The sequence below is a fragment of the Penicillium psychrofluorescens genome (assembly GCF_964197705.1).
Source record: "Penicillium psychrofluorescens genome assembly, chromosome: 6".
Taxonomy (NCBI): Eukaryota; Fungi; Ascomycota; class Eurotiomycetes; order Eurotiales; family Aspergillaceae; genus Penicillium; species Penicillium psychrofluorescens.
The window spans coordinates 1,941,039-1,968,004 of record NC_133444.1 but is presented as its reverse complement, the minus strand read 5'-3'; the positions used below and the strand labels follow the sequence as shown (position 1 = coordinate 1,968,004).

The window sequence follows — 26,966 nt, the reverse complement described above, 5'->3', positions numbered from 1 at the left end:
GCCGAAGGGCGCGGGAGGGAAGGGGAGGCACCTAGGCCTTCATGAAGGGAGGGAGAGTCGACTAGACCAGATGAGAAGATGGAAGAAGAGGAGACATGGATGGATTAGGATGGATTTGGGCGATGGCGGGAAGATGGATGGAGGAAGACTGACGATGATGGATGGGCGGTGGAAGGGAGACCAGGAGTCCGTCCCCACTATGGAGTTCATTCACTAACTATAGCATTTACTGTGGTTGTTCACTTCTACGCCAGCGCCACCACATCTTCACTCAGCACTCCGAGTAACTGCCCAATTACGCCGATAATGGCCATGATTTCGCTTGACAACTGTCCAGTCACCAAAACTGCGCCCCCAAGTCAGCGACAGCAAAAACTCCGAACGGTTTGGGGCTACTCACTATATGCATAGAGGAGAGCGCAGTCCTCATCCGTGGTCTTTTGAGACGCTTCCCGGTCCTGCCGGTAGCGATAGATGCGAGCAAGTAGCCGGTCGCGCGCATGGTCGATGCTGGGGAGCACGTCGTTCAGTGGATACTCGAGTTTCATCGACGAAGCCATGACTAACTTAGTTAGTACGCGCGAACCCTAAGGATCAATCATAAACAAAACTGACCCGAGAGAAGATGGCTGATGCGGCCAGAAAGTTGCTGCCGTTCAGCCGCGGTATAGCGAAGCAAGTTGATCTCGCCTTCGGTGGCAGTGACGTTCTTGACAAGCTCCAGATTCATCGCATGGAACGCATTTACCATGCTCCGGGTGCGACGGATGATATTGCCATATTCTGCGTCCGGAAAAACACTCCTCAGCTCGAATTCGGAGCACGCAGAGGCCTGCAAGGTCTCCAGCTTGGCCAGAAACCGTTCGATCTCTAGCTTCTCCCGAGGATTCATGTATCCGACAGTGGTGCTGCCTTGGACCATCGAGGACAGCGGATCCCGCTTCCAGATGAGACTCAGATGCAGCCAGAGGAGACTGAGATTGCTCTTCAATCTGCTGCGTGCACTAATGGGCCAGAACACTCGGGTGACGATGATACCCCAAATGCAGCCAGATAGGACAGCCATCACCCGATGCAATACGATCTCCGTGATGACCGGGTGCGTTCCCCCTTCGTCCTCATCGTCTTCAGCGTCATTCTGCGTCAATGAATAGGCGTACAGCACGGATAAGTTGTAAGTGAGCATGATAAACCGTCCCATAGGCCCATTACCCTTGACTATGGTGAGATACGCGGGCCAGAGCGCCATTAGCCACCCCAGAAACGCGAGGCCAAAGACATTGCCCGCCGTCAGATACCAGGCCACCACGGCACAGAGTGCTCCGAGGATTGTTCCAATAAACCGTGCATATCCCGTGGTGTTGGAGGCACCGATTGTCATGGAACAGACCAACATGTATGACACCAGGCCCCATTCCCCCCTCCAGTGCTGGTAGAAAGGTCGGGTGGAAGGAATAAATGATGGCAATGCATACAAAGCGGCCCCAGTGCCCACCTTGATGGCGTATTTGGTGTCATCCCGACGAAAAAATTCCAGGGATTTCCAGACGCGGTAACCGAGTCTTCTCTTTGCGTATACTGTGGCAGATGGCTCTCTGTGAATAGTTCGATTGTCCCTTGGGGGATTTTCATCGATCCCAAGACCAACGGAAGGTGAGTCTGAGACTCGATCAGTTACTCGATCAGTTCCAATATCTACTGGATATATTCCGGTGTATACGTACCTATAGTGAAGTTTCCAATTGTATCTGCTTCTGTTCTCTTCGACCACGTCCAAAATTTCAACCAGTTCCAGGATCTCCCATTGGGTCGCTCTTCGACTTCCAGTTGCAATTCATCTAGAATCAACAGCAAGTCGTGTAGCTGCTCTCCAAACTCCAATAGTGAGAAACTGAAGTGAGCACAGCTGGCCGATACTTCTTCCAGATCGGCGGCGGCGTCAGGGCTCTGCAGATTCATGACTTCTTTCTGCTGATACAGCACTGTAAGCGTCCTCTCCCGCGATTCTCGGTAAAGTTCGAGAGCGCGATTGAGGCTTGTCTGGAGCCGACTATCGACCGAGACTTTGTAGTCCGGTGCCAGGCCGAAGGGAATTTCATTAAATATTTCCTTGAGGGTAAATGCCAGTGATCGCTGTAAATCGGTCAGTCTCGATGTATGAGGCCGGGATGGTCACAGTTGTCATTACCATAGAAGGGCCCAAATGGCCAATAAAGATGGTGAACACCTCTGCTGGAAGGAGAGCAGCGGGTCTAGGGCTGTGTATGAAGCTTCCATTTGGTGACAGGTCTTCCTCCGGCCGTTCCTCGATGGGCTCTAGAAAAGACCCCTCGGCAAAAGACCATGACCGCTCCACAGGCGAAAACAGGCGGATGCTAGACGGTGTCGGTTGGTCATCCAGCCCGTACTCGCGCGCGATTGTCTCTTTGATCAGACTGAACTGCAGTCCAGCGGCGCTGCGCAATCCGCCCATGTTATGAGTGATGTCTTGCACCCAGCGCACGAGCTTCTTCTCCAATCGATACTCCGTCTCAGTGCCTACCACATAGTGCTCCAGCTTGGCCTCTCGGACCAGCTTATCCAGCTGGTTGTAGGCCTTTTTATGTTTTGTTTCCGCGTCCCAGAACTCGGTCGACTTCAATTCTTCCTCAGACCCGCTGAGAAAGCCCTCGGTGATCGCAGCCAGCATCACGGCCAGCGTGTCCGTTACGGTGGTCAAATTTGCGCGCAGCTTTTTCCGCGCCGAGATGGGGGAAACCACGAAAGAGACGGTCATGGCGACTAGGACACCCATCACGACCATCTTCAAGACCTGGGAGATCTTGGCGAACGACAAGTCGCCGCTCTGCACGGCGCCCTCCTTGGTCAGGACCGTGATGGTAGACAGGGAGGTGAGGGAACACGCCACATTGACGAGGGGATCGCCCAGGCGCTGTTTGGTCCATCCCACGAAGCCCAGTCCGCCGCCACAGAAGACGATGAGCACCAAGCCATGGCCGAGGGACGGCAGGTGCAGGGTGTCCTGGAAGAAGATTTGAACCATCATGCTGGTAATAGAGAGAAATGCGGAATAGCAAAAGGCCAGCAACGCACAGACCAGCGCCTTGTACATGCTTCCCTGGGATCTGGCGGGATGGAAGTAGACGGTGATCGTGGCCACCATGTGCTTGCCATCCTGATGGCCTAGAAACGCGGAGATCGGGGGGATGAAGGTCGCGAGAGAGCCGAGAAAATAGGCCAGACTGCACTTGACGACTCCGATGCCCGGCTCGGAGGTGAGGAACTGATGCGCCTGCGTCCACACGCCTCGCGACCAGCTCAAGATTACGGATTGACGGTCGATTTGGCCGGACAGCAGACCGCGCCGTTCGTCATGATCGGTCGTTGAGTCTGGTCGCTGCGTGGGGTTGCGCAGGCTCACGAGTCCCTTCAAGCGCTGGCCCGTTCGTGGGAGGACAAAAGTGGCCTGCCGCAGCTGCGAAAGAAGGTTGGTTAGTCGGACGGGATGAAGCGGAGTCGCACACCCACCTTGGGGCGCGAGATGCTTCCCGAGGGCATCGTGGCGAGATATCTAGGCTGGTCGCATGGTCGCCCGAATGGTTGTTCATGGTTTGTTTTGGGCAGCGAAATAAATCAGTCCAGACCGCCGCGGCCATCCCTGCACAGACATCAAATATTCATGAATCGCTGACTACTACGTAGGTCTCTATAAATTGGTCTATGAGATCAAGGGATCAACTCACTCTTGGCCCCAAGCCAACAACATTACGAGAACGAGGAATAGGAAGACGGAGAGAACACAAGACTACTGGCTATGAGACATGGAGCATCCTGTCTGCTTTGCTTGACGTTATAGTTAGTCTCAGGCAAATCAAGAAACACTCGTTAGGACAGGAGTAGAAAGTCAAGTGCTATACACACGGATAACCCATGAATTAGATTTATTCTCCATTATGTTCATCATTGGGTGTACCCGGATGGTGGTCCAGAAAAACGCCGGCTAAGAATACATCTAAAAGGCGACCGACTAGTTGACGGTCTCCGCTACGAGCTTGAGGACATCCTCGGTCGACTTGTGCGCATGAGCCGGGTCTTTGGCAATCGACTGCCAGACCTCGCCATGCTTCGGCTCCGTCGACATGCACTTCGAGATGACATCGGATCGTTTTTCCTGTAAACGAATTAGCTTCGGATGACGGCAACAGGAGTAGAACAGGCCACCAACCTCAGTCCCATGCTGCATCAAGAATTTATAGTACCAGGCCCAGCCATCACCATAATCACTGTCAGCCACAATGGCTTTCTCAAACCAAGTCATCGCCTTCTCCAGACGTCGTTCGCCCCAGAAGATGCGCGCGACGGTGATGAAGAGGATCGGGTCGTTGTCAACCTTTTTGATCGCCTCTAGGCTGCGCGCCTTACGCTGCGCCCGCGGCTCGAGGTGCCAGATGCTCTCGCTCCAGAGCAAGCCAGATGTCGGGACTTCTTGTAACGCCCTGGCCATGAGCACCTTGGCCTGCGCGAGGTTGTTGGCACGGCGCTCAACCCGCACGCTTTCAGTCCAGAGCTCGGCGCTCTTGGGAACAGCCAATCGAGCTCGATCCAGGACGGAACGTGCTCGGACCACGGCACCGGCTTTTTCTTCTAGCCGTGAAGCGAGAAGCCAGAGTGCAATAGATTTGGAGCAGGCGCGAGTGCCGGTACCGTATGCCTCGCGTGCTTGAGGGAACTTGTTTTGCGCCTCGTATATTTGGCCCTTCATCATCCACAGCTTGTCAGCTTTGGGATAGAGCTGCAGCCCCTGGTTGACGAGGTCCAGCGCGTCGTCGATATTGCCTAGTTGCCGCTCAAAGGCAACACTCTTGATCCATACACGGTCGGTGCCAGCCTCGCGGCGAGCCGTGGCAAGAAGCTCCCTGGCCTGGTCTGTCTGGTTGGCGTCGGCTTCCAGCTTGACAGCGGCAAGCCATATATCTTCGTTGTTGGGATTCTGGTTGAAGGCACGGCCGAGAACGCGCCGAGCGTCATCGACCTCTCCTGCCTGCCACTTCTCTTTGGCAAGCTGCAGCCAGATCTCTTCACTCTGGGGACAGGCCTCAACAGCCTTCTCGAGGACTTGCCACAAGGCTTCTTTGCTCCCGTGATGGCGTTCCAAATCCGCTGCGGCGAGCCAGATCGACCGGCGGTTAACGAATACCCGCAGCGCGTAGGCGTAGATAGCCCGCGCCGTTTCGTATTTCCCACGGGCAATACTCGACTTGGCATCATCCATCCAGACATCTTTCCGGTCGTCATCCTCGTCTAGACCCCATCCGAGTGTCTCACGAATAATTGCGCCGCAGGTAAGGATAGCGCCTTCTTCTTCGCACCGCTCGGCCTCGGCAATCCACTCCTCTCTCTTCAGCATGGCGTTCTCTCGGACAAGAGACTGGATTGCACGCCTCATGACATTGACCCTTTCAAAAGTGCCCATCTGCTCCTGAAGACGAGCGGCAGCAATCCAAATCTCATGGCTTGCTGGAACCGCCTTGCGGGCGGCATTCAAGACCTTTTGCGCATTTTCTGGCGTTTCAAGGCGTGCAAGGGCCAGCCAAAGCTCCACGGAGAGAGGAATCATTTCGACAGCCTTGGCCAGAAGTAGCCGCGCGTCAGCTGGATCCTCTTCCAGGTTCACGGCCTCTTTCCAAATCTGCACTGATTGGGGAATATGCAGAATGGCTTGTCGGAGAACGTTCTTTTTGGCTCGAGTGTCAGTTTCCAATTTCATTGCCTCCGTCCAAAGTCTCGTTGAGCGATCATTGTTCTTGATGGCATTTGCCGCAATGACTTTGGCGTTGTGGCCTTCATTGACACGGATGTTTTCCAACCATGCATCTTCACTCTTCGGACAGAGCTCACAGCCTTTGGCTATAATGTTTCGGGCCGTCACAATCCGACCAGCCAGCTCCTCGAGACGGGCGAGAGCAATCCAGCCCGGTGCATGCTTGGGATTCGTTTTTGTGACGGATTCCAGGAGAACGCGAACTCGCTTGATATCACCCACTTCGACCTCACCAGCCTTGAGCTCCGACTGGGTCAGGCTGGTCAGATAGCCCTTGGGGTCGATGTTGGTCGCGCTCCCCGACGCGGTGTCGGCAGACGAACCCAGCGCAGCCTGATCCAGCCTGACTTTCAAAACCTTATCACGCGCCGCACCGATATCTGCGAAGTTCGTCATGCTGCCATCCTCCTCGGAAGCTTCAGTTTGGGTGCCATCTTCGGCGATCGTCGTGTCGAACTGGGCTGAATCGCGGGCACCGGCAATGACGCTATCGGGAACCGCATAGAAACGCTGCCGTAGGTTCTGCTTCTGACGTCGATTTTTGCCCGTGAGATCGCCGACCTCGGGCAGGTTGGCCCAGTCTTCTTCGGATACTGCGGCGAGAGTCCGCTTCACATCGGCAAACTGCTGCTGGATCTTGGGGTTCTGTCGTTCGTAGTCTTCGCGTTCTTGTTGCTCTCGGATTTCCCTATAGGTGGCGAACGATTCCAGTCGGTACTCTGTCCAAACAACGGGGGATGGCCCATGAACAGATTGTCTTGACCGCAGTGGGGGAGTTACTAACCTGCGTGCTTTCCGCCGCCTGTCCATCTTCTCATCTACCTCTCGGTAGACGCGATCCGCCTCGTCGTCCTCTTGGTCGAACTGTCCGTACGCGAACAGCCCAGTCTCGTTGTCGGGGTCCTGGAACCGCTCATCGTCCTCCTCTTTTTCCTCTTCTTTCCCTCCTTTCTCACGACTGCCCCCGTATGCTGTTGGCTCGGGGGCTCCTAGGGTCCGTGCTCGCTGTTGCAGCGCAGCCTGGATCTGTTCGGGCGTAGGACCTTCGCGCGCCGGGCCCAGGTCGGAGCGGGTGGTGAAGCCCGTGGCACCACGACCCAGACCGGCGACGTAGTTCTCTGGCGCATGTTGGCTCAGGAAATCCTTGCGCCCGGACGCCATGATGGAAGGGGGGAGGTGATTAGAATAGTTAACTAGTTCGTTCGCAGTGGCAGAGAGAAGAGAAAGAGTCCCGCAGAAAAGTAGGACCGACGACGCCTTATCTTATCGCCATAAAAAAAAAAGAGCAGCCATTTCTTCCATCGATCTGTAAATTCATCCCACAACCATCCCCAATAACAATGCCCAAGACCAAACACAAGAAGCGCAACAGCGCTTCACCCGCCAATCCCTATGCGGACGCGGCGGCCAAAACCCAGGCAGCCCACAGCATCTTCAAGATGAACACCGACATCGGCCAGCACGTTCTGAAGAACCCTGGCATCGCCGAGCAGATCGTCAACAAGGCCGACCTCAAGCAGAGCGATGTAAGTGTACTTTACTTTCTCTTCAAGGAAGATAGCGCTAATCTAATGGGGTCCAGATCGTCCTCGAAATCGGTCCCGGAACGGGCAACCTGACAGCCAAGATCCTTGAGCAGGCGAAGAAATGCATTGCCGTCGAGTTGGACCCTCGAATGGCGGCCGAAGTCACCAAGCGCTTCCAATCAACGCCTGCACAGAAGCGTCTGGAGGTCATTTTGGGTGATGTGATGAAGACTGAGCTGCCGTATTTCGATGTCTGCATCAGCAACACGCCTTACCAGATATCCTCCCCTTTGACCTTTAAGTTGCTGGCTACATCCCCGGCGCCTCGTGTCTGCATTCTCATGTTGGCCTCCACATAATTGCACGCTTCATTGATTGGAAACTAACAGGATCTGATTCCAGGTTTCAACGAGAATTTGCGCTGCGTCTATTTGCCAAACCTGGCGATAAACTATACAGTCGACTCTCCGTCAATGCCCAAATGTGGGCCAAGATCGATCACATCATGAAGGTCGGCAAGAACAACTTCAAGCCTCCACCCATGGTCGAGTCCAGCGTGATCCGCATGGTTCCCAAGAATCCGCGACCACAGATTAACTACGAGGAGTGGGATGGCCTGTTGCGGATTGCATTCGTCCGGAAGAACAAGACCCTACGGGCCAGTTTTATCGGCACAGCCAGCATCATGAACATGTTGGAAGCGAACTACCGCACTTGGTGTGCACAGAACGACATTCCCGTCGAAGATGGGCCGGCGGATGCGGATGGCGATGCAATGGATATGGGCAACGAGCCGGAAGAAATGGAGACCGAGGAGGCCATGGAGGTGGACGAAGACGATGACGTGCCCGATTTCTTCAAGGAGGAGACCAACGCCCGCCTTCAAGCCGCGCTCAAGAACCAGCCAGCGCGCAAGAAGCGTGGCAAGGTTGCGGAATTGGTGCGTGAAAAGGTCCGCCAGGTCTTGGAGGATGAAACAGGTCTGGCCGACAAACGCGCGCGGATGTGTGATGAGAATGAGTTCTTAAAGATGCTGTGGGCGTTCAACCAGAAAGGGATCCATTTCAACTGAGGACCAAATCAACACCAGGGCACTGTCCGGCATGCCAGAAAGAAGGCCGAAGGTGGCTCGTCATGAATTATGATTACTATCAATAAAAGATACCATTTTCCGGTGGCTCGCCCGCAGACCGAAGATGAGCGCGCGAGTCCTGGAAAAGGCTCTGCCAGATGAACGCTTCGCTCAGCAAGAGTTCAATGTCTTTCTCTGTCCAATCCTTTGTAGGCAATGCTTGCAGAAACATCATAACTTCCTACAAGATGGATCAGCTGGAGGTCGTAATTGAGCACGGGGGACATTTACCTGAAAATCCATCTTCACTAATTGGTCGGTCCACTTGACCAAAAACGCAGCACAGACGTAGAGATGAAAGCGTGAGAAGCCCTGCTCCTCGGCCTGGATAGATGGTCAGTCTCAATCAGCCAACTCCAGAAGAGACAGACAAACCATATATGTGTCCCACATGCGAATTGTGTTCTTGATGCTCATTTCCCGCATGAGCAAGCAGTTCATCCATCGGAAACTGAATTGCATAAATTCGACCCCTTCTTTTTCCAGGTGCTTCGCAAGGGTAGAGTCAATGCGCATCGTCAAATCGCGCAAGGCTCGGACCTGGCGGTGTATTCCCGGCTGGGCGTAGATATAGTTATCCTGGATGCCATCCAGGAGTTTCGTGAGACACCAAAAAGTGTCCGCCTCCACTGCATCCAATACACTTTTCGGTAACTGGCCCGGGTCCATCCCTTCTTCAACATTCAAATCGGTGATGTATACGCCCAGGAAAACTTGCCAAAATGGTGTCACCAGGTCGTTGATGCCTTGTACATAGCCACTCGCGGGGTGTCGAATAGCCCAAACGTAAAGGATTCGCTCCAAGGACCGCTGCGTGGCTTCGTAGCCGTAGAGAGGGAGATGAGGGCTTGTGCGCGGAACATCGATGCTGATCTGGTGCCAAATGGCTTCATCCAGACCTCTACCACGCCCAGAGTTCGATGCAGGAGGATTGCTTGAGCTTGCTCCGCTGCCTCGTTCAAAGGCTTGTCGGACCCCGTCCAGATACTCCTTGCGTTTTCGCTCCAGCGTGGATATGCGTCTTTCGCTGTTCGTGGGGAGATATCCCAGCAAAAGCTGCCAGGTCATGGGTCGGACTTCCTCTGGGACTCCAGACCAAGCCAGGTCTCGTAATTCGCTTAGAGACACGGTGCTAGCTTGCAGGATGCGCTTGAATTTATTGATCCGTGAGATGCGACTCGAATGTACCTCCCTTTCTTTAGCAGAAGCATTTGTAGGTGGTGGGAAGTGATTGATCAGGTTCAGGGCGTTTGCAGGGTCTGAATTCATGTCAGCACAGCTCTTCTTTGCGTTCGCCTTCAGATCCCACCTTGTAAAATGTCTTTGAATTGCGGCCGAAGAATCTTTCCTTCGCCCATGCGGGCTGCGGGATACATCGCAGCACTCCGTTCCTCGGCAATATCGGAACTGTTCGCCCGTGGTCTGTTGCTGGCCACTATCCCGAATCCAAACTTCGACGAATATCCTCCATTTCCGCCGCCCGGGTCAATATTCTTGGGTTTCACGGGGTTCGCCTTCTTCCTCCTCATGCTAGCAAGACTGGGCAGTCCAAACTCATCTTCATCGTCATCGTAGACAATCTCATCATCCTCGTCGTCGTCGTCGTCCTCCTGGGAGGGTTCCCGACTCCACTCATCGACACCGTCAGGCATAATCCCGGCGTATGGCTCGCGGGGAGGTGAAGCAACCGAGGTTCCAGATCGGCTTGCCAGATGCGATGCAACGTATGGGGCATTCGCTGATGGCGGTGTTCTCGGTCGTCCGTGGGGCGATACCCCTCTATACCAGGAAGGAAACACTTGTCAGTTGGCACTTTCCCGCGGACCCAATTGAAGCAGGCTTCTCGAAGTTGAGAGGGAACAGACTTTAGGATATTCGCGTGCGAGTATGAAGCGCCCACCACGGTGTTCTGACCATAGATCTTCGAGGACCCTGGATTCATGGATGTGGTCCTGCTGGGCCAGAAAGGAGACTCTGCGCGTCTTTTGAAGGAAACCCATCAGCATTGCACATCAATCAGAGATCCGGGGGGTTGGGCTTACTCGGAACTGTCTGTCGAGCGGGAAGATTTCAAGCATGAGCTATGTCATAACCCTGGAGGGGGGGCGGGATCAGATGCAAGGGGACGCGGTACTAACCAACCTGGACCATTTCCTGGCGACAGTGTCAGCGACGAGGTGATGAGAATAGGATCGAAAACACGCACCTGCGCCTTCTTGCTAGCCATAGCGGACGGTGGCTGATCTCATCGGCGAATCGACGGCCCAAGCCTACACCAGCCAGGCGTGCCGGGGTGGGGAGCGGATGGCGTGGTGGAATCGAAGAGAGAGATCAGATCATGCCATCAATCCAGACATACAATAATAACCAAAAGAGAGGGAGAGAGAATGTGTGTGCGTGTGCGTGTGTGTACAGTAGATAGTAAAGAGAGGGAAGCAAGTAACTACAAACGACTGGCCTCAGTCATCCGCACCCGTACGTAATCCACTTTCTTTCCGCCCTTGTTCTTCTTCACTTCTGCTTTTTCCACCTCCCACTCACCCAACCATCTTCCCTTAACTCCCATCGCTTGACATCATGACTGAACCAGGGGATGAGGACGATCTCTTTGCGGATCTGTATGTCTTGTACTATCATCATCTCTCAAGAGGATTGGCTCACCGGTCTTGCTCTATTCTAGGTACGACGCGGATGAATCGACGAATCGCACAACTGCTGCAGTGGACGTTCCAAGACAGGACGACTCAGCTTCCCTGGGCCCAGCTGCGCAGCCTCCGGTCAATTCAGGCTTCGACGCCGCTCCCGAGCCGCTAGCTGTACAAGACCCTTACCAGACATCTGGGTTTGACCAAGGCTACCAGAATGGTTCCGGGGGTTTCGACGCTGGCTCTGTCCCTAACATGGCTGCCACTACGGATAATGAACCCCAGGCAGGGACAGGAATCAAAGAAGACGGGTAAGTCAACTAATTATGCCCCTGTATGCTCCCTCGCGTCTCCAGATTCTGTACCCTCGGTCGCAAGTGTTCGTTTGGTATGTGTCTGGGTGGTGTGTGTTGCTATTCACGGTACAACTGGCTGGTGGGTGGTGGGATCAGACGCGCCTTAGCTATGATATAGCTACCGCGAGCGTTGAGGGCCATGGATCTGATGGGAAGCGAGTCGTCCGATGGTGTGGGCTATGAATAGCCAGGGTCATCAAACGCTAGTCCATGTGTCCGTCTGAACGGAGGGCCTCAGGAGCTATCGGCGCTCATTCAGATCATTGATATATCAGCCAGCCGAGAGGGCAGTGGCAAGCAGAGAAGAACAGGGCTCAAACTCCGGAATGGGCTCAATTGAGTGAAACAACAAACATCACGAGTGACCGAAGGCTCTGTCCGCGAACCATTGCCAGCCACCAGATATAGTACAGCCGATACTATATAGCTTCTTGTCGATATTCGTTGATAGAGCAGAGCAAGAAGTAGCAACCGTGCTGTCTCCTCGGAGACCGCAAGAGACAGTGTCAATTCACTTATTTCGCCTGACTTCCTGCTTCCGCTCGTCCCGCTGAAGATCTCATCGGCTCCTGTAGAGCGATGCTCATGGTCATTATCGGCTCTTTTTCTTGGTGGCTGCTGAATTGGGGACATATCTGCTACGCGGCGGCCAGCATTGGACAAGGGGAACTATACAGCCCAGCATTAGCATGCTGTACTCGTGAATAGCAGCTTTAGCACCACCAGCTTCGCATTAGCCAGGACACATGCATTCTGACATTCATTCTGTTGCTTGTATTCGACTTGGAACTGACAGTATGGGATGCTAATGATGATCATGGATAGGAAAATGTTTATCGGTGGTTTGAACTGGGAGACTACAGATCGTATGCACCATGTCCAACTGGAATATTCTGTTTGTATCTAACCTCGGACCACAGAATCTCTGAGAGACTACTTCTCTCAGTTCGGCGAGGTCCAGGAGTGCACTGTTATGCGAGACAGCGCTACTGGCCGCTCGCGTGGCTTTGGATTCCTCACTTTCCGAGACCCAAAAACAGTCAATACGGTTATGGTCAAGGAGCACTACCTGGATGGCAAGATTGTAAGAAAGCTTCAACAAATACATGGGAAGTGTGAGCTAACACGCCGTAAAGATTGATCCTAAGCGGGCAATCCCTCGCGACGAACAAGAGAAAACCAGCAAGATCTTCGTCGGTGGTGTAAGCCAGGAAGCGACGGAGCAGGACTTCAAACAGTTTTTCATGCAATTCGGCCGGGTCGTCGATGCCACCCTCATGATCGACAAGGACACCGGGCGTCCCCGCGGGTTCGGGTTTGTCACATTTGACAGCGAGGCTGCCGTCGAGGCAGCCCTTTCACAGCCTCTGGATATACTCGGTAAGCCAATCGAGGTGAAGAAGGCCCAACCGCGTGGCAATCTTCGTGATCAAGAGAGCCAGCGCGGCCGCGGCCGGGATTTCAACCGCGACATGGGTCAGGACGGCGGCCAGCAGCAAGGCGCGCAGGGACAAGGGATGGGTGGCATGACGCCCCAGGTGATGGCGCAGTACTGGCAACGAATGCAGCAGTATTTCGCAATGATGCAGCAGCAGATGGCCATGGCCAACTCCCAGGGCCAAGGAATGGGTGGTGGCATGGGTATGGGAGGCATGAACCCTGCTATGATGCAGCAAATGCAACAGATGCAGCAGATGCAGATGAAGCAGCAACAGGGCAGTGGCGGTATGAGTCCCAACCCCCAGAGCCCCGGTTCCCAGCAAGGTATGCAGAACATGATGAACCCGGCTATGATGCAGCAGATGCAGCAGAACCAGGGTCAGGGACAGATGAGCAGTGGCGGCAATGGTGGTGCTAGCCCCGGCCCCAATGCTGCGTACAACTCCCAGGCAGCAGCTGCCGGCGGCCCTGGATACAACGCACAGGAACAGATCGCCTTCGAACAGCAAAAGTATGAGCAGCAGCAACAGACTCGCCGCGGCGTGGACAACCGCGCATTTTCGCCCTACCAGCAGGGCGGCCCAACTTCGTGGGAGGGCATGTACGATGAAGTACCTCAGCCCAACATTCCTACGGGGCCTCAAGGTATGGCTCGTGGTGGCAGTATGGGACGCGGTATGGCAGCCCCTTCACCCTTTGCATTCCCATCATTGCTAATGACAGGAATTATTGCAGGTGCAACACCACAACCGCAAAGCACAGCGCCCGCCAACGCCCCAACGGGACCCCGAAACGCTGGCAAGCCTGGCGCCAATTACCGCGGCGGTGGTCGTGGAGGACATCGGGGTTTCCACCCTTATTCTCGCGGCTAGACAGTTATGAGCCGCATCAACCATATGTTTCCTTTCTCATGTTGTCTAGTATCTTCTTTTTCTGTCCTTGCTTCCTTTCTTCTTTCCCTGATAACCTGGGTCGGGTCTGGTTTCTCATGAAGCACCCGGATGGCGAATCTCATGGTGCGTGGTCTTTTTGATTTCTGCAGGGGAGAGGGCAAAACCAGAGCGAAAGGCTGGGTACGGTTGTTTCAATAGTTTCAAATGGTCTTCAGGCTCCAAAGAAAAGCCCATCGATTAAAAAGCCTATTTGAGTAAAAGAGTAATAATAGTAGTAAAACTGGCTACGTGGTGGTTGACAGCGTCAACTCCATCTGCAGTCAAGGGCAGGTCAAGAGATTCCAATGGCTGGTTTTCACAAAAATCTATGAACATGCAAACAACTCCCACCAAACACGCTGAACGGCCAAGAAAGGCTGGATGGGCCAATAATCAACAAAGAAAACGGAAAATGCAGGACAGTAGAGTTGCAAAAGAGACATGGGAAAGGAAAGGTGAATCTGTCAGTAGAAAAAACAGGAAATGATATCACACAAATCCCAGAATGGATGGACCAGGATGATCAACAGATCAAACACGTTTGAAATCTCAAAAAACAGATAGTAATGCTCGATCACAGGAGAAGAGAGGTGTGAGAGAGATAGGAAGGAAGCAACCGAACGTATAACAGGTTTAATATGCCATGCCGTAACCAGGGGTAGTAGGGTTGCGGCCTTCGATACTATGACGAGAGTGGTGACTCTCGTGGCTGTCGGTACGGTCATGCCCCATGTCGGAATAGTCGGCGTACACCAGGCGATCGCGATCGCTGCTGCCGGTTGAACCGGGACGGCGAGGCTGGTCTCGGTATTGCTCGTACGGTCCTGTGAAGTTGAACTTGCTCATTCCCGCATATTCGTGCTTTTGTGGGTGCTCGATCAGGAGGGACTCTCGTGCATCCAAAGGAGTAAGGTCGTCCATGTCACGGCTCAGTTTGGCTGGGTGAGAAAAAAGGGTTAGTCGAGGTTCAAGAGTTGGGAGAAACAGACGGTCCAACTCACCTTCTTCCTTTCTCTTTCTGGCGTGGGGGTTCTCCCGGCAGCATGAAATGATGGCATTGATTGCAATGAGAATAGCAAGGACGCCCGTCAAAGCGGATTGGAGGACAATGAGAACAATGCCAGTGACAGTCTTGGTGGTTTGGGACAGGCCCAGCTCCTCGACAAAGACCAGCACACAAGCAACCGACAAGACTCGGACAATCTGGATGGTGATGTTGATTCCCAGGCAGGACTTGGTGGCGTATGGACGGTTCCACACCAGTAGGATCAACAAGAGAGACTCGACAACCAGCTGACCCGCACTCTGGACCAGGCCGTGACCTTGCGCACCAGCAATGATACATCCCTTGGCGAACATGTAGATAATAATAGGGACGAATAGCCACCAAAAGTCCTTCTTATAGTTGTCATAGAACAGGCTGTACTTGCGCCATGTTTCCTTGTCCTCGTACAAGCCAGAGATGTCACCTTCGGCTTTCTTGTACTTGCGAGCCATGTAAAAGATGCGAGCACCAAAGCCGAGGAGGATCGCCGTGAATGTGGCAAGAGTAACAGCTGCAAGAAGTTTGGCCGCCCATGAATCACCGTTCTTGAGCTGGTAAACACAGTATAGCACCCAGATACTATAGAGAACAAGAATCAAGTTGGTGATCGTCCGCGCCATCAGGCCCCAGTAGTCCGTGCGAAACGTGGAGAGTTTCTTGGGGAACGAGCCATACAGCCCCCAGATTTCCAGAACGACCTTAACGAGGAGAATGCCCACAACGATGGCAGCAATGACAATGGCGAAGATCATGAGGACGGTCATGAACGTATTGGCTGCAGGAATCATCAGCTCCTCCGCAACGCCTTTGACTCCATCGATCACCTGATGGAGGCCACTTCCGTCATTGCTCGAGGAGGAGCTATTCTTTGTACTGGCATCGAACGAGGTATCGATGGAACGAGAGACCAAGTCCGCAACTTGGACAACCTGGTCAAAGGCCCGCCTTCTAAGCCACGACGAGCCGCCGGATGATGAGCTCGTGTTCTTCAAGTACTGGAAATTGGCGTCTGTCAGGTTGCCGCCAGTCATTTTGCGAAAGTTGTCAATGGAGTTCTGCATGTCCGACCACGGGATCAGGCCCGTACTCCAGGCAAAGTTCTGGCTGAAGCTCTTGTAGACTGCGGGATAGCTAACACTCAACATGCCATTGGTGGCCATGGTGTGGAACCAACCCATCACATCACCGAACCCTGGGCTAGCGGAAGACGCACCGGGATGACCCGCCGCGCCCATGGCAGACAGTCCGCTGAGTGCAAGGGCACCGGCTGCGATACCGGCCGAAACATAGGTCACCGCAGGGATCTTGGTGGTCTTGCCGTTGGATAACTGGGAGTCCACGCAGGCGACGTCTTGGTCACTGTCCTTGGATTTGAGCACCAGCTTTGCCTGACCATCCAAATCAGGAATGGAGAAGGCAATGGAGGGAATCTGGCTTGCATATTCGGATGGAATGGCGAGTTTTCCCTGGGCCGAAAAGGAGCCGGACGGAACTGCCGCCAGCCAGGTCAGATAATTGAGAAGAGAAGCAAGACCGAGTCCAACTTACCAGGACATAATCTGGCAACGTGCACCTCGTCGCTGCATGGATTAAAGGACTTGGTGTAAACCTGCTTGCCGTACGCCGTGACGGTTATGGTAGCCGTGACATTCTGCTCCTTGTCGTTGGTGCCGGCCACATCGAAAACCACTTCGTTGTTCGAGCGCGTGTAGGACACATCCAGCTTCTGCACTTTAATGTCGGAGTCCGCCATGCACAGACCGAATCCGGCCGTAGTTAACGTATCGGAGGCTACGGCTGCGGCGGGCAAGAGGCCCAGGAGAGCACCCCAGAGAATATGAGTTCTCATGGTGGCCCAAGTCTCCTCCGCGTGGCGTCGGGCTAGATCCAAATATTATTGCCCGGTCGGACGGGATTCCGCACGATAAATGTTCAAGAGGCGCGAGTTATTTCGATTCGGCAAGGATGGATCAATCCCAACGAGAGGAAGGATAAGGCAGGGTCAACCTGCAGAAGAAGAGAAGTAAAGCAAGAAAGAAAAACACCGGAGCGGGTCGCTGAGACAGAGCGCCCTGGATGGTGGGCGGGAGCGAATGTGTGGAAAGAAAGAGCGGCAGAGAGCAAAAGACAGGCGAGAGCGAAAGAATGGGTTGGTTATTGGAGGAGAGAAAGAAAGGAAGAACAAAGGAAGCGAGGATGTGAAGGAGTAACGAGTGAGTGTGTGTAAGGAGTGTTTTGACCCCCTGATATGATGGGCGTTTCAAGTCTAGACGGGTACAACGGGACAGGTACCTCTCCGCTATGGACACTAGGAGAGGTACTTCCCACCGGGTACTACAATAGGCTCCCGCCAGTCAAGAATGGTCCATGGATCAGCTCGTCTCAGATGCTCCACTCGGTCTGGGCCTTTCGATATCCGCCAGCGACTCCGTGAACAAGTCCTAGTCGATTTATGATTACTATTATTGTTACTATTATTGTTTTTCTTCTAGACTAGCCACAACTCCGGGGTGGGCCTGGCAGATTTTGATTTCTTCTTCTCCCGCTCCGTATGTACTGACAGGATATGGGTTGGGGCGCGACTTAATCAATGTGAGACACCTCCATCCTTCCATCCAATATAAAGTTAAATCATCGCTTCGTCTGTGACTCGCGCATGGCCGCCCGTGCGCTTCGACTGCCCCCAAGCTTAGGCCCTTTGGGCGCCTCCGTCGCGCTCGTCGGTTTCGTCGTGCGCACCCGGCGCCGTGATTGGATTGCGTCCAGGAAATCTCGCCGGAACTGCTCTGCAATCCGATCGTCCGCCGCCTGGTCATCCCCCAATCCCTCTTCGTGCGGCTCGTCATAAACATCCACTGTTCGAGGTTAGCACGCATTCGTTTTTTTCTTTCAAATGAATATCAACATACGTTTGCTCTCGCGCAACACCTCTTCCACAAGTCGATCTCGCTCGATGTCGGCGCTTGTTCGTCGCTTGCGATGCCGCCACCGCTTACTCTCATGGTCTGCCTGTTGCACCTCGGTCGCGGCAATATCGTCATCACCCGCGAGTCTTCGTGTCGCAGCTTCGGTTCGCGCGATGTTCTGCAACTTGATCTCCTGGCCTAGGTCGATCTCATGTAGTTTGCCTAACGATGCTGGCTCGCGGCGCTGCTGTTCCGGGATTGTTCCGCCGGCGCTTCCTTCTGCAATCGGTTGACCGGCTGTGGAGGAGTCTGGGTCTGGCTTTCGTTGGGAGCGCTTAGCCAGTTCGGACTCTATATAAGCCATCCTTATCTCGTTAGTCCACATCTCGCGAGCACCAAGAGCTATGGTGAAGGACGGTTCGTACATGTGCTTATCAACATCGACTGTCTGGCCGGTGTAGCCCGTAAATCGGTCACCCATAGCCTGAAGGCGCTCATTCTCCGGATCTTCAACGGAAACTAGCCCGGTCTGGCGGCTCCGGTCTGCGCCGGGGCGTGCGGTGGAGAACTCGATCCCGCCTTTTCGAGGTCGTGGTCGACGAAGAGGACCGGATGTCTGTTGTTCTGAGTAGTCGGCTTTCGACGGGGACTCTGGCGCGCGATCATCGTCGACGGCGGGAGAGTGGCCGGCAATATCGTCGGATTCGTGGTCAGGGCGCCGCCGAGCGAACTTGCGTCGCTTCATGGGACGGAAGAGAGGTTCAGAGGTGACATCAGCATCCATTGAAGCTAGTTGTGTTCGAAGATCAGTATGTAGTTGGAGGTGTAACTGTGTAAAGTCAGAAAAGTGCAGGGGCAAATAATCGTCCGCCCCCGTCACCGCCCGCGCAAACCACCTAGCACTCCCTCACTCACCAGCCTTTCCTTCTTGTCTCCCTCTGCACCCGCGCAATCCTCACCATGAATTCCTCCAACCCTCCTCAGGCTGCCGAATATGGTGGAGGTACGTCCCCCAATTTCTTATTACCCCCTTCTCACTTGCACTTGTCCCAGTCCCTGTCCCATCCCACTTCTCCAAATACTGATTGCTCGCGCCGGTAGATGAGGTTTCTGCCATTGTCCTAGACCCAGGATATTCCACCACTCGCGCTGGCTTTGCCGGTGAAGACGCGCCCAAGTCGCTGATTCCCACATACTATGGCAAATATAACGCCAACGGTCAAGAGAAGCTGATCTTCGGTGATGATGTGTTCGTCACCCCACGACCTGGCCTATCGGTCCACAATCCAATCGGCAAGGATGGCATTGTTGAAGACTGGGATCTGGCAGAGAAAGTGTGGGAATACTCGTTTACTTCGCGATTGACTGGCGGCAAGCCCGGTAACCCTTTTCAAAATGGCTTGAACGACATCCCTCACGAGGAGCTCCCAACAGAGATGGAGGTGGAGACGCATGAGAAACCCCTGGCCGACAGCCCTCTGCTCATGACCGAGTCTGGATGGAATCCAGCCAAGGCGCGTGAGAAAACGATTGAGGTCGCCATGGAGAACTGGGGCTCCCCGGCTTACTACCAGGCACGCACGGGTGTCCTTGCCGCGTATGTCTTTCTTCTCACTGCCATATTCTCTGTACAACACTGACAACTTGGCTGGTTTTAGTTTTGCCTCCGGAAAAGCTTCCGCCCTCGTGGTTGACATTGGCGCTTCCAACATCTCCATTACGCCGGTTCACGACGGAATGATTCTCAAGCGAGGCGTACAGCATTCTCCGCTGGGAGGCGACTACATCTCGTCGCAGATCCGCGCTTTGTTCAAATCCAACTCCCCCCAACCCATCACGATCACACCGCACTACCTGATCAGCTCGAAGACTGCCGTCGAGGCCGGCCAGCCGCCCCAAGCGAAGTACAAGACCTTCCCTCCCGAGAAGGCGCCGGATGCATCCTACCGCTCGCTCCTCGAGGACCGCACCCTGTCCGAGTTCAAGGAATGCGTGGTTCAGGTGTGGCCCGGGCCGAACAAGCTCGCTGCCACCGGTCCCACGGGTGTCTCCAATGAGGAGATGGCCCGAACCACCCCCGGCCGGCCTTTTGAGTTCCCTGATGGGTACAACCAAGTCTTCGGTGCTGATCGTTTCCGTGTGGTGGAATCGCTCTTTGATGCCAAGGCCGCCCTTCCAGACCCAGACTCACCTTTCCCGGCCCCGACACAAGCCCAGACCGTCCCGGAGCTCATCAAGGCCTCCCTCGGCGGCGTGGATGTCGACATTCGGCCTCATCTGCTGGCGAATGTGGTGGTAACGGGTGCATCGAGCTTGCTCTATGGCTTCACGGATCGTCTCAACCACGAACTGATGCAGCTCTTCCCCGGACCGAGAGTGCGTATTTCCGCGCCCGGTAATACTGCCGAACGACGCTTCGCCTCCTGGATCGGAGGCAGCATTTTAGCCAGCCTGGGTACTTTCCACCAGATGTGGATCTCCAAGAAGGAGTATGAGGAGCATGGCCCAAACATTGTCGAGAAGCGCTGCAAGTGAAACTTCTTTTTTTAAAAAAAAACCCCCCCCTTTGATTTGGGTTCTTTTATGGCAGTATAATGAAGTGTGTTCCTTGCTGTTGTTGTTGGCTTCTGTGTTCTCATTCCGGGGCGTTTGTGTTTTCTGCGCTGTTTTTAGGGCGCTTGGGGAAATAAATATCTGAGCCAGTCCGCGTTTAGGCCGTGGCAGCGAGGGCCTGACGAAAAAAACAGATTCTAGACGTTTTTTGTACGAATAATACCATTTGCCTTGCGGGTTGTCTTATGTTCGAATTGTTCAGCTTGTTTTATGCAGAGGTGGCCAAGCTGACCACTATGTAAAAGTAGAGGTATAAAAACAGGGTATCCTGGGTAATCCTTTCCAACCAAAGAAACTTCTTGCGAAAGAGTGTGCGACGACATGGGGAAATGCCCCTTCAAGCTTGGGCACAGTCGACAGCGCGAGGTTTATTCTCAGCAGTGGCCGGCCGACTTACTGGGAAAAACGGCGAACTGGGTGTCGGAGGCGGCACTGTTGGAAGCGCAGTGATTATTGAGCTCGCTTCATCGGCTACATCGCCGGCTTTATCCTTTTCACTGTATCGACCCAGTTCTTCGTCTAGGTTCGTTTGAACTGATAGCACATGGATTCGAGGGGCCGTTTCGAGTCTTGATCTGAACGAGTAGGTGTTCAGAAGCTCAGGCGCGTGCACCCATGACATCTGCCGCTCTAATTGGGCCTTGGTCAGAGTCGGATTTTGGTTGTCTCGACGAGCTCGTGTGTTTTTCGTGGATTTCGCTCGGAATATGCTGCGGGGCCAGTCCTTGGTTTTTGGCGGTGAATTTGGATAGTATGCAGACTTCTTAGCCATGTTGTCCCATGCCTCCACCACGCGATCCGCTTTCAGGTAATGCGAAATATGCTCCTTCATGGTATTCCCCCGGCCAAGAGGCGGTGTCTGGGTCTGTTGCTGGCCAGACTGTAAGGACCGCTTCACCGCGGACTGTTGCGTGCGCGGGCGTCCACTCGTGTAAAGAGCCTTCAGATGCTCTACTGAGACGCTGCGTGAGGGTCGAAGCGTCCTCGAAGGGGCTGTTGCGGGTCGATTCTCTGTCGTATTGAGTCTTTCACTGACGGATCTTTTTGGCAGGAAAGATCTGGAAAACTTTCTGGCAAGTCTGCCTGGCGTTCGAGGGGGGCATGATGACACGGGTTCAGGGACCTCGGCTACTACTCCCAATGCACTGCAGGATTTCGCACGATTCAAAGCCTTGGGTTGAGATTCAACGTCCGTCATACCATTGGCGCTATTGGGGTCCGGTGCGCCTTTATCTGTAGGGGCTGCAAGGTCGGTCTTCTTTGGATTCGCCGGCGTGGACTCCGGTTGAATCATGCCAGGGGCCTGTGGAAGAGGTTTGTTCGAAACGAGCTGAGATGATAGTGTAGCGGACCTTTTTTCAAAGAGCTTTTGCCTGACAGACCTGCGACGGACTGGGTCTCGATTGGGTACTTGGATGGAGGATCGCAAAGGCTTCCTGCTGGCCACACCCACTCGTCGTTGCATCTCGGTCACTGCCAGATTGAGATCGCTCAGTGCTTTGTGAAGAGACGTGGCTTGTCGACGAAGTTTCGAGAAAGCATCCATCCAGCCTTCCATGTTGTCTGTCATGGCCCGATAGAAAGCATCAAGACTCTCTGACTCAAAACAGCCTTCATCCGCGAGCTGCCGCAAATAGTGCCATAGGGCACGCATAGCCTCTTTTCCTTTGCGAATGTCCTTGAGAGAATCGGTAATGGCAACCGTGAATCGTTCAATCGCGTGCTCAATCTGGTCATTGTAGGAGATAAGGGACAATCGGAAGTTACGGTCATCCAGCATTTCATCAAACGCCTCTAGGTTTCCGAGGGGCAGACTCAGATACTGGATTCTAGTGTAGACATCCAGGCGGATTATCAAGAAATCCTCCGTCGTCCTCTCCAGAAATCCGTCCATCTCATCCACATGAGTCTGTAGGATTTTCATGACCTCTGCCTCTGATTTCGCCTGCCGCTTTGCTAGGAGATGCACGCCAAAGACCATCTGAGCCGTCAATTTCCAGAACGGATGGTATCTTTCGCCTTCTCTTTGACGCCATTTCCGGCCACACAGCCGTTCATACTCGTCGTTCTCTAGTAGATCTCGGCGGCGCGACTGCGCATCCATCTCGACCACCCATTCGCTTTCTGGGCCACCCTTCGTCTCCACGATAGATTCCTCGAATGGAGCCTGCAGTTGGGAGATTGGATGGGCCGGATAATCAGCTCGATGTTCCTCCAGAGCCGCCAGGGCTGTTGGGTTTTCCATGGCTTCTGCCCTGAGAGTTGGCCTGGAAGCCATAGGTATGCACAGTATGTGTGTTGCGGGTGTATAGAGCGGGGTCGCCTATAGATCACGTCTCGGGAGACACCCTTCGGAGGGGGGGGATCTCTTGTGATGCCGCAGCGCGCAGCGTACTGCTCAGATGCATCCGTCCGGGGACAGTCGAGAATCAAATCACGATCCGAATTGAGGGTCTGGCGCCGATCGGAATTAACGCGAAAATGTAGAATCGGCCATCACTCGATCGCGCCGTATATATTGTGGGAGTGTTGAAAATCACACTAGAGGGGCATTCGCCGCGAGTGAAAGCAAGAAGCGAGTTCTTTGATCTGCGACAGTCTTTGTGTCAGGGGTCCCCGGGGGACATTCCCGAGGCGACAGGCGGTACTCGTTGACAAAAAGGATGTGGAGATCCACTGACACTTGATTCGAACCAGGGAATTGGAATTCTCCCCCGAAACAGGCTAGCCCACGGCGGATCTCTTTGTTGTGCGCACGAGTGAAGAGCCCGATCGGGCGGGCTCCACCGGGGTTCTTTGTCAAAAATAATATTATGATCCAGACTCGCGATCTCGTAGGGATGGGGATCGGCAAATGGGTGTGCAAAAGCCCACGAATCAGCCCTCTGGTGGTTTTCTATTTCGGTCGGTCGGTTTCACTCTCTGCATCATTGTTGTGGGTCCTACTCTGCTCCCTCCTCCATGAAGATGGGATCCCAGAAGTTCGTCGGCAGGGATAGATCGAAGAACTCGCCAAAGAGCATGTCAATGTCCGTAAACCCTTGCAGAGGCGCCTCCAGATCGGTGAGTCCGGTATCGAAGGATTCCGCCACATCGGGGGCGGGTAGCACGGCCGAGGAGCGCTCCTCCGGGGCGGCAGCTTCGGAGCTACTATTGTCCTTCAGGGGGCCAGAAAAAGCTGGGACCCCTGACTCTGCCGAAGCTGCATGGCCGGGGTAGGGTACATGATGATGTGATGGCTCGTGTGGCTGGCCGGAGTGGGCGGGTTGGAGGCCTTCAATCTGATGCACCGCTTTGCGCCCCAGCCGAGCCATCGCTTCAGCCCAGGACCAATAGAGGCTCAGTGCTTCCAACAGAGAGCACGACGCCTCTAGGCTCCCCTTGGCTCGGTCAATGTGCGTGATCAACTTACTCGAACGCAACTGACGGTAAGAGACACCCATTGATAAAGCGATCGCGTACGGCACAAGGGGAAGAGGGGGCAATTCGTCAGCGCATTCAGATGCGACAATGGAGTGAATCCGGACGGCCGCAAGTCCCTGCCGAACGGATGAGAGCTTGGAGCTATCGAGGTGTTCGGCGACCTTATGCCGGCATGACAGGATGGCAACGGCATGATAGTAAAGTTCCAAGAAGCCTGCGCCGATTTTAGTTCCGGTTGGATATGGGGGGGGGAAGCCCAAATTGCGTGGGGATGAAACGCACCAAGAGTAGCAAAGTCCAGATCTTCTTGAGTACTCTCTCCCACAATATCCTCGAAGGCTGGGAACCCTTCCTCCCATCCACTGGTGGTGGTGTCAGCCGAGGGTCGATAGAACGAGATAACTGTCGCTAGCAGATCGGAGATGGCAAGCCACACTGCAAAAGCTCCCCGCGACTGGCGGTCGTTGAAATTGGGTTTCTCGATCCCGATGTCACGGTCGGCTAAGAGAACTGGTCGGCCCCCAATACATGCATGCATCTTGTCCAACGTCCACAGGCACCAAAAAAGCTTAGTGTGAGGGTCGGTTGATGTGCGGCCTGGCCGGTCAAGATGCAGACCAATGGTTTGGGACTGGTGAATAGCCTGACACAAGTGCATGGATGCCGCTTCCGCGCCTTCGTATCCCTCGCAGTGTAGAGACATCAATGCAAGCACGCGGATGCGTGTCAGGCGATCTGGCTCGATTTCGGCATCCATGGCAGCGAGGAGTCCCTTGTAGATTTCGGAACAGAATTGACGCGGCGCCACAGTGGCACCATCCGCCGTCAGGCGTAGATGAGGACCAGCGGCACGATGTTTGGCTGCCACGAGGCATATTGCTCTTTCAAGAAACACACTAGCAGAGCCCTCTACTTGTGACCGAAGAAATGTCTCCTTCTCAAGGAGTGGGACGATATCGTTGACCTTGGTGAAATATATATCTGTCAGATAGTGCCGGGTCGCAGCTGGAAGCCGCTCGCATGCCTGCATGGCACTGAAATAACGTTCATGTAACAGGGATGCAACCGAATGGCCTGCCAGTGGTATCGGAGAAGGGAGAATTGATCGAGCTGCATCCACCCTCGGACCGTGATGTTGGTCGGCGTGGGAGTCGTCCCTTTGGGCAGCAGAACTAATCCAAAGCCCAATGCGGTCTCGCAGAGGGGTTCCTATCGACTCGTCCAATCTTTCTCGAATTACCGATTCCGGATTGAGATCTCCGACAAACCGATCCGTTGCCGAGAAAGAGGCCGAAACTCGGCCGGCTGGCGTGGATTTCGCCGGGCCGAGGAATGAGCCTGTCGGAGCATCCCTGCCCACCGACAATTCATGAGCACTCGACTCTGCCAGCCGGGAATTCGGGGCCAGATGTCGACAGCGTTTCTTCGGATTGATCAGCCCTCGAGCTCGACGGAGCTTGGATGTCTGGCACACACACCTTTCGTCGCTGGCAACTGGGACAAGCGCGCAGGGCTCGAGCCCGACTGCGCGACTGGGGAGTATCGGCGAGCCAGGTAAGCTCCATGGCCGGGACAGTAATACACTCAGCTGCCTGTCCACACTCCTGTCTATGCCTCGAGTTCGTTGTTGAACGGAGCGTTGTGTAGTTAACTCACAACGTAGGAATCGGAAGTGACTAAGCATGGAACTACCTTGTAACTCTGTATAACTAGGTGGCTATCGAAGTAGGTAACCAACTCATCACATCCATCCTTCTACAATTGTCGTGTCACGGCAAGGAATGTCGGAAAACAATGAACATGGATATTGATTCGCCTGAAATCTCCGGGTACTCCATAAACACCAATCAACAGGAGAAAGTCAGAAGAAGTAACAGCTACTCGTCCTCCGCAGCAATCAGGGCCTCCAGAGCATCCGCACCATCAAATTCATCATCCACCGGCACATCCTCATTTTGCTTCAGAGGCTGGTCCTCAGACACCGGTTTAGCAGTGGACGTCTGATCAGCTCGGGTAGCATTCTCTTTATTCGAGGATGGAGACGGCATTGCTTTCTTCTTGGTCGGCCCTAGGCTCCAGTCGATGATCCCGTCGGCCCCGTAGCGCGTAGCAAGCCAGTCGTTGCATTTCTTAAAATGACCGTTCTCAAACTGCATCCACTTGCATTAGCGCTTCATATGTGATGTATGTGATAGGGGAAAAAGGTCCACTCACAAATCCTCGATGTGCACTCAGTGGACTCGGGTGCACGGATTGCAACACGCAGTGCTTCTGTCGATTGATGCCGGCAACGCGCTTGCCAGCAGGGGTGCCCCAGGCGAGAAAGACCACCCCACGCGTTCGGACTTTGGCAACCAGGTCAATTGCCTTCTGAGTAAGTCTCTCCCAGCCCTTATTCGAATGGCTGTTGGCGTTATGCGCACGAACAGTGAGACACGTATTCAACATCAGGACACCTCGATCCGCCCATGGTGTGAGGAGTCCACCTTTGTCCGGCGGCGCTTGGAAATCCGGGTAATTTTTCTTAATGCCTGCGTAGATGTTGACCAGCGACGGTGGAGCCCGGGTCGGCGGCCGGACCGAAAATGCTAGACCGTGTGCCTGGTTGTGGTTGTGGTACGGGTCCTGGCCGATGATGACGACCTTGACGTTGTGCAGAGGGGTATGTCGGGACCTAGGTGGTGGTCAGGGTGCGCGCGGATCAGGAAGTCCATTTCAGGTGCCTTACCAAGAGTACACATCTTCCTCTGGGGGGAAGATTTTGGCCCCCGAGTCTTTCTCTTTCTTGAGAAAACGCTTCAATGCGAGGAACTCGGGAGTGACGCACTCGTCCTTGAGATGAGCCAGCCAACTTTCGTCCAAGGTGTCAATCTCCAATTTCAGTAGTTCCTTCTGCTCCGGGGTCAATGTCGCCACCCATTTGTCCTTGTTGAAATTGCTCGGGCGTGCTGGAGCGGGTGCTGGATTCGTCGCTTGTGTCGTCAACGGCTTTGCCTTAGGGGGCCCGAAGAAGGACACGATGCTGGCGTTGGCCTTGGGCTTCTTTGACTCCGACCCGGGGGTGGAGAGATGGTCCGCGTTGCGCTTCAGGGCAGCCGGGCTCGACATGGCGACGAAACGCAAAGGG

At 54.3% G+C, this 26,966-nt stretch overlaps 11 protein-coding genes across 11 annotated transcripts; 3 read left to right on the top strand and 8 right to left on the bottom strand.

The window, feature by feature from the left end:
* Nucleotides 1-245: 245 nt before the first annotated feature.
* Nucleotides 246-3,558, bottom strand: PFLUO_LOCUS9225 (uncharacterized protein; the record flags this gene model as incomplete). The annotated part of the gene is made up of 6 exons (XM_073787031.1): nt 246-346; nt 401-562; nt 616-1,659; nt 1,725-2,133; nt 2,189-3,475; nt 3,529-3,558. The coding sequence occupies 6 exons, from the start codon at nt 3,556-3,558 to the stop codon at nt 246-248; spliced, it is 3,033 nt and encodes a 1,010-aa protein (XP_073643227.1).
* Nucleotides 3,559-4,027: 469 nt separating this feature from the next.
* On the bottom strand, nt 4,028-6,982 carry PFLUO_LOCUS9224 (U4/U6 x U5 tri-snRNP complex subunit Prp1; the record flags this gene model as incomplete). The annotated part of the gene is made up of 2 exons (XM_073787030.1): nt 4,028-4,171; nt 4,226-6,982. 2 exons carry the CDS (start codon nt 6,980-6,982, stop codon nt 4,028-4,030), a joined length of 2,901 nt encoding a protein of 966 aa, XP_073643226.1.
* Nucleotides 6,983-7,161: 179 nt separating this feature from the next.
* On the top strand, nt 7,162-8,419 carry PFLUO_LOCUS9223 (Dimethyladenosine transferase; the record flags this gene model as incomplete). The annotated part of the gene is made up of 3 exons (XM_073787029.1): nt 7,162-7,347; nt 7,404-7,690; nt 7,750-8,419. 3 exons carry the CDS (start codon nt 7,162-7,164, stop codon nt 8,417-8,419), a joined length of 1,143 nt encoding a protein of 380 aa, XP_073643225.1.
* Nucleotides 8,420-8,498: 79 nt separating this feature from the next.
* On the bottom strand, nt 8,499-10,630 carry PFLUO_LOCUS9222 (GTPase-activating protein; the record flags this gene model as incomplete). Its single annotated transcript, XM_073787028.1, has 7 exons — nt 8,499-8,660; nt 8,711-8,803; nt 8,855-9,738; nt 9,789-10,217; nt 10,265-10,411; nt 10,522-10,531; nt 10,622-10,630. 7 exons carry the CDS (start codon nt 10,628-10,630, stop codon nt 8,499-8,501), a joined length of 1,734 nt encoding a protein of 577 aa, XP_073643224.1.
* A 426-nt stretch (nt 10,631-11,056) lies between these two features.
* Nucleotides 11,057-13,792, top strand: PFLUO_LOCUS9221 (uncharacterized protein; the record flags this gene model as incomplete). Its single annotated transcript, XM_073787027.1, has 6 exons — nt 11,057-11,097; nt 11,160-11,435; nt 12,306-12,346; nt 12,401-12,564; nt 12,617-13,595; nt 13,656-13,792. 6 exons carry the CDS (start codon nt 11,057-11,059, stop codon nt 13,790-13,792), a joined length of 1,638 nt encoding a protein of 545 aa, XP_073643223.1.
* Nucleotides 13,793-14,485: 693 nt separating this feature from the next.
* Nucleotides 14,486-16,746, bottom strand: PFLUO_LOCUS9220 (uncharacterized protein; the record flags this gene model as incomplete). The annotated part of the gene is made up of 3 exons (XM_073787026.1): nt 14,486-14,790; nt 14,854-16,389; nt 16,446-16,746. 3 exons carry the CDS (start codon nt 16,744-16,746, stop codon nt 14,486-14,488), a joined length of 2,142 nt encoding a protein of 713 aa, XP_073643222.1.
* Nucleotides 16,747-17,528: 782 nt separating this feature from the next.
* PFLUO_LOCUS9219 (uncharacterized protein) lies at nt 17,529-18,587 on the bottom strand (the record flags this gene model as incomplete). The annotated part of the gene is made up of 2 exons (XM_073787025.1): nt 17,529-17,752; nt 17,807-18,587. 2 exons carry the CDS (start codon nt 18,585-18,587, stop codon nt 17,529-17,531), a joined length of 1,005 nt encoding a protein of 334 aa, XP_073643221.1.
* Nucleotides 18,588-18,763: 176 nt separating this feature from the next.
* PFLUO_LOCUS9218 (NuA4 histone acetyltransferase subunit) lies at nt 18,764-20,338 on the top strand (the record flags this gene model as incomplete). The annotated part of the gene is made up of 3 exons (XM_073787024.1): nt 18,764-18,806; nt 18,905-19,400; nt 19,462-20,338. The coding sequence occupies 3 exons, from the start codon at nt 18,764-18,766 to the stop codon at nt 20,336-20,338; spliced, it is 1,416 nt and encodes a 471-aa protein (XP_073643220.1).
* A 415-nt stretch (nt 20,339-20,753) lies between these two features.
* Nucleotides 20,754-22,661, bottom strand: PFLUO_LOCUS9217 (uncharacterized protein; the record flags this gene model as incomplete). The annotated part of the gene is made up of 1 exon (XM_073787023.1): nt 20,754-22,661. The coding sequence occupies one exon, from the start codon at nt 22,659-22,661 to the stop codon at nt 20,754-20,756; it is 1,908 nt and encodes a 635-aa protein (XP_073643219.1).
* A 697-nt stretch (nt 22,662-23,358) lies between these two features.
* PFLUO_LOCUS9216 (uncharacterized protein) lies at nt 23,359-24,869 on the bottom strand (the record flags this gene model as incomplete). The annotated part of the gene is made up of 2 exons (XM_073787021.1): nt 23,359-24,053; nt 24,122-24,869. The coding sequence occupies 2 exons, from the start codon at nt 24,867-24,869 to the stop codon at nt 23,359-23,361; spliced, it is 1,443 nt and encodes a 480-aa protein (XP_073643218.1).
* Nucleotides 24,870-25,716: 847 nt separating this feature from the next.
* PFLUO_LOCUS9215 (uracil DNA glycosylase) lies at nt 25,717-26,947 on the bottom strand (the record flags this gene model as incomplete). The annotated part of the gene is made up of 3 exons (XM_073787020.1): nt 25,717-25,989; nt 26,054-26,513; nt 26,568-26,947. The coding sequence occupies 3 exons, from the start codon at nt 26,945-26,947 to the stop codon at nt 25,717-25,719; spliced, it is 1,113 nt and encodes a 370-aa protein (XP_073643217.1).
* Nucleotides 26,948-26,966: the final 19 nt, after the last annotated feature.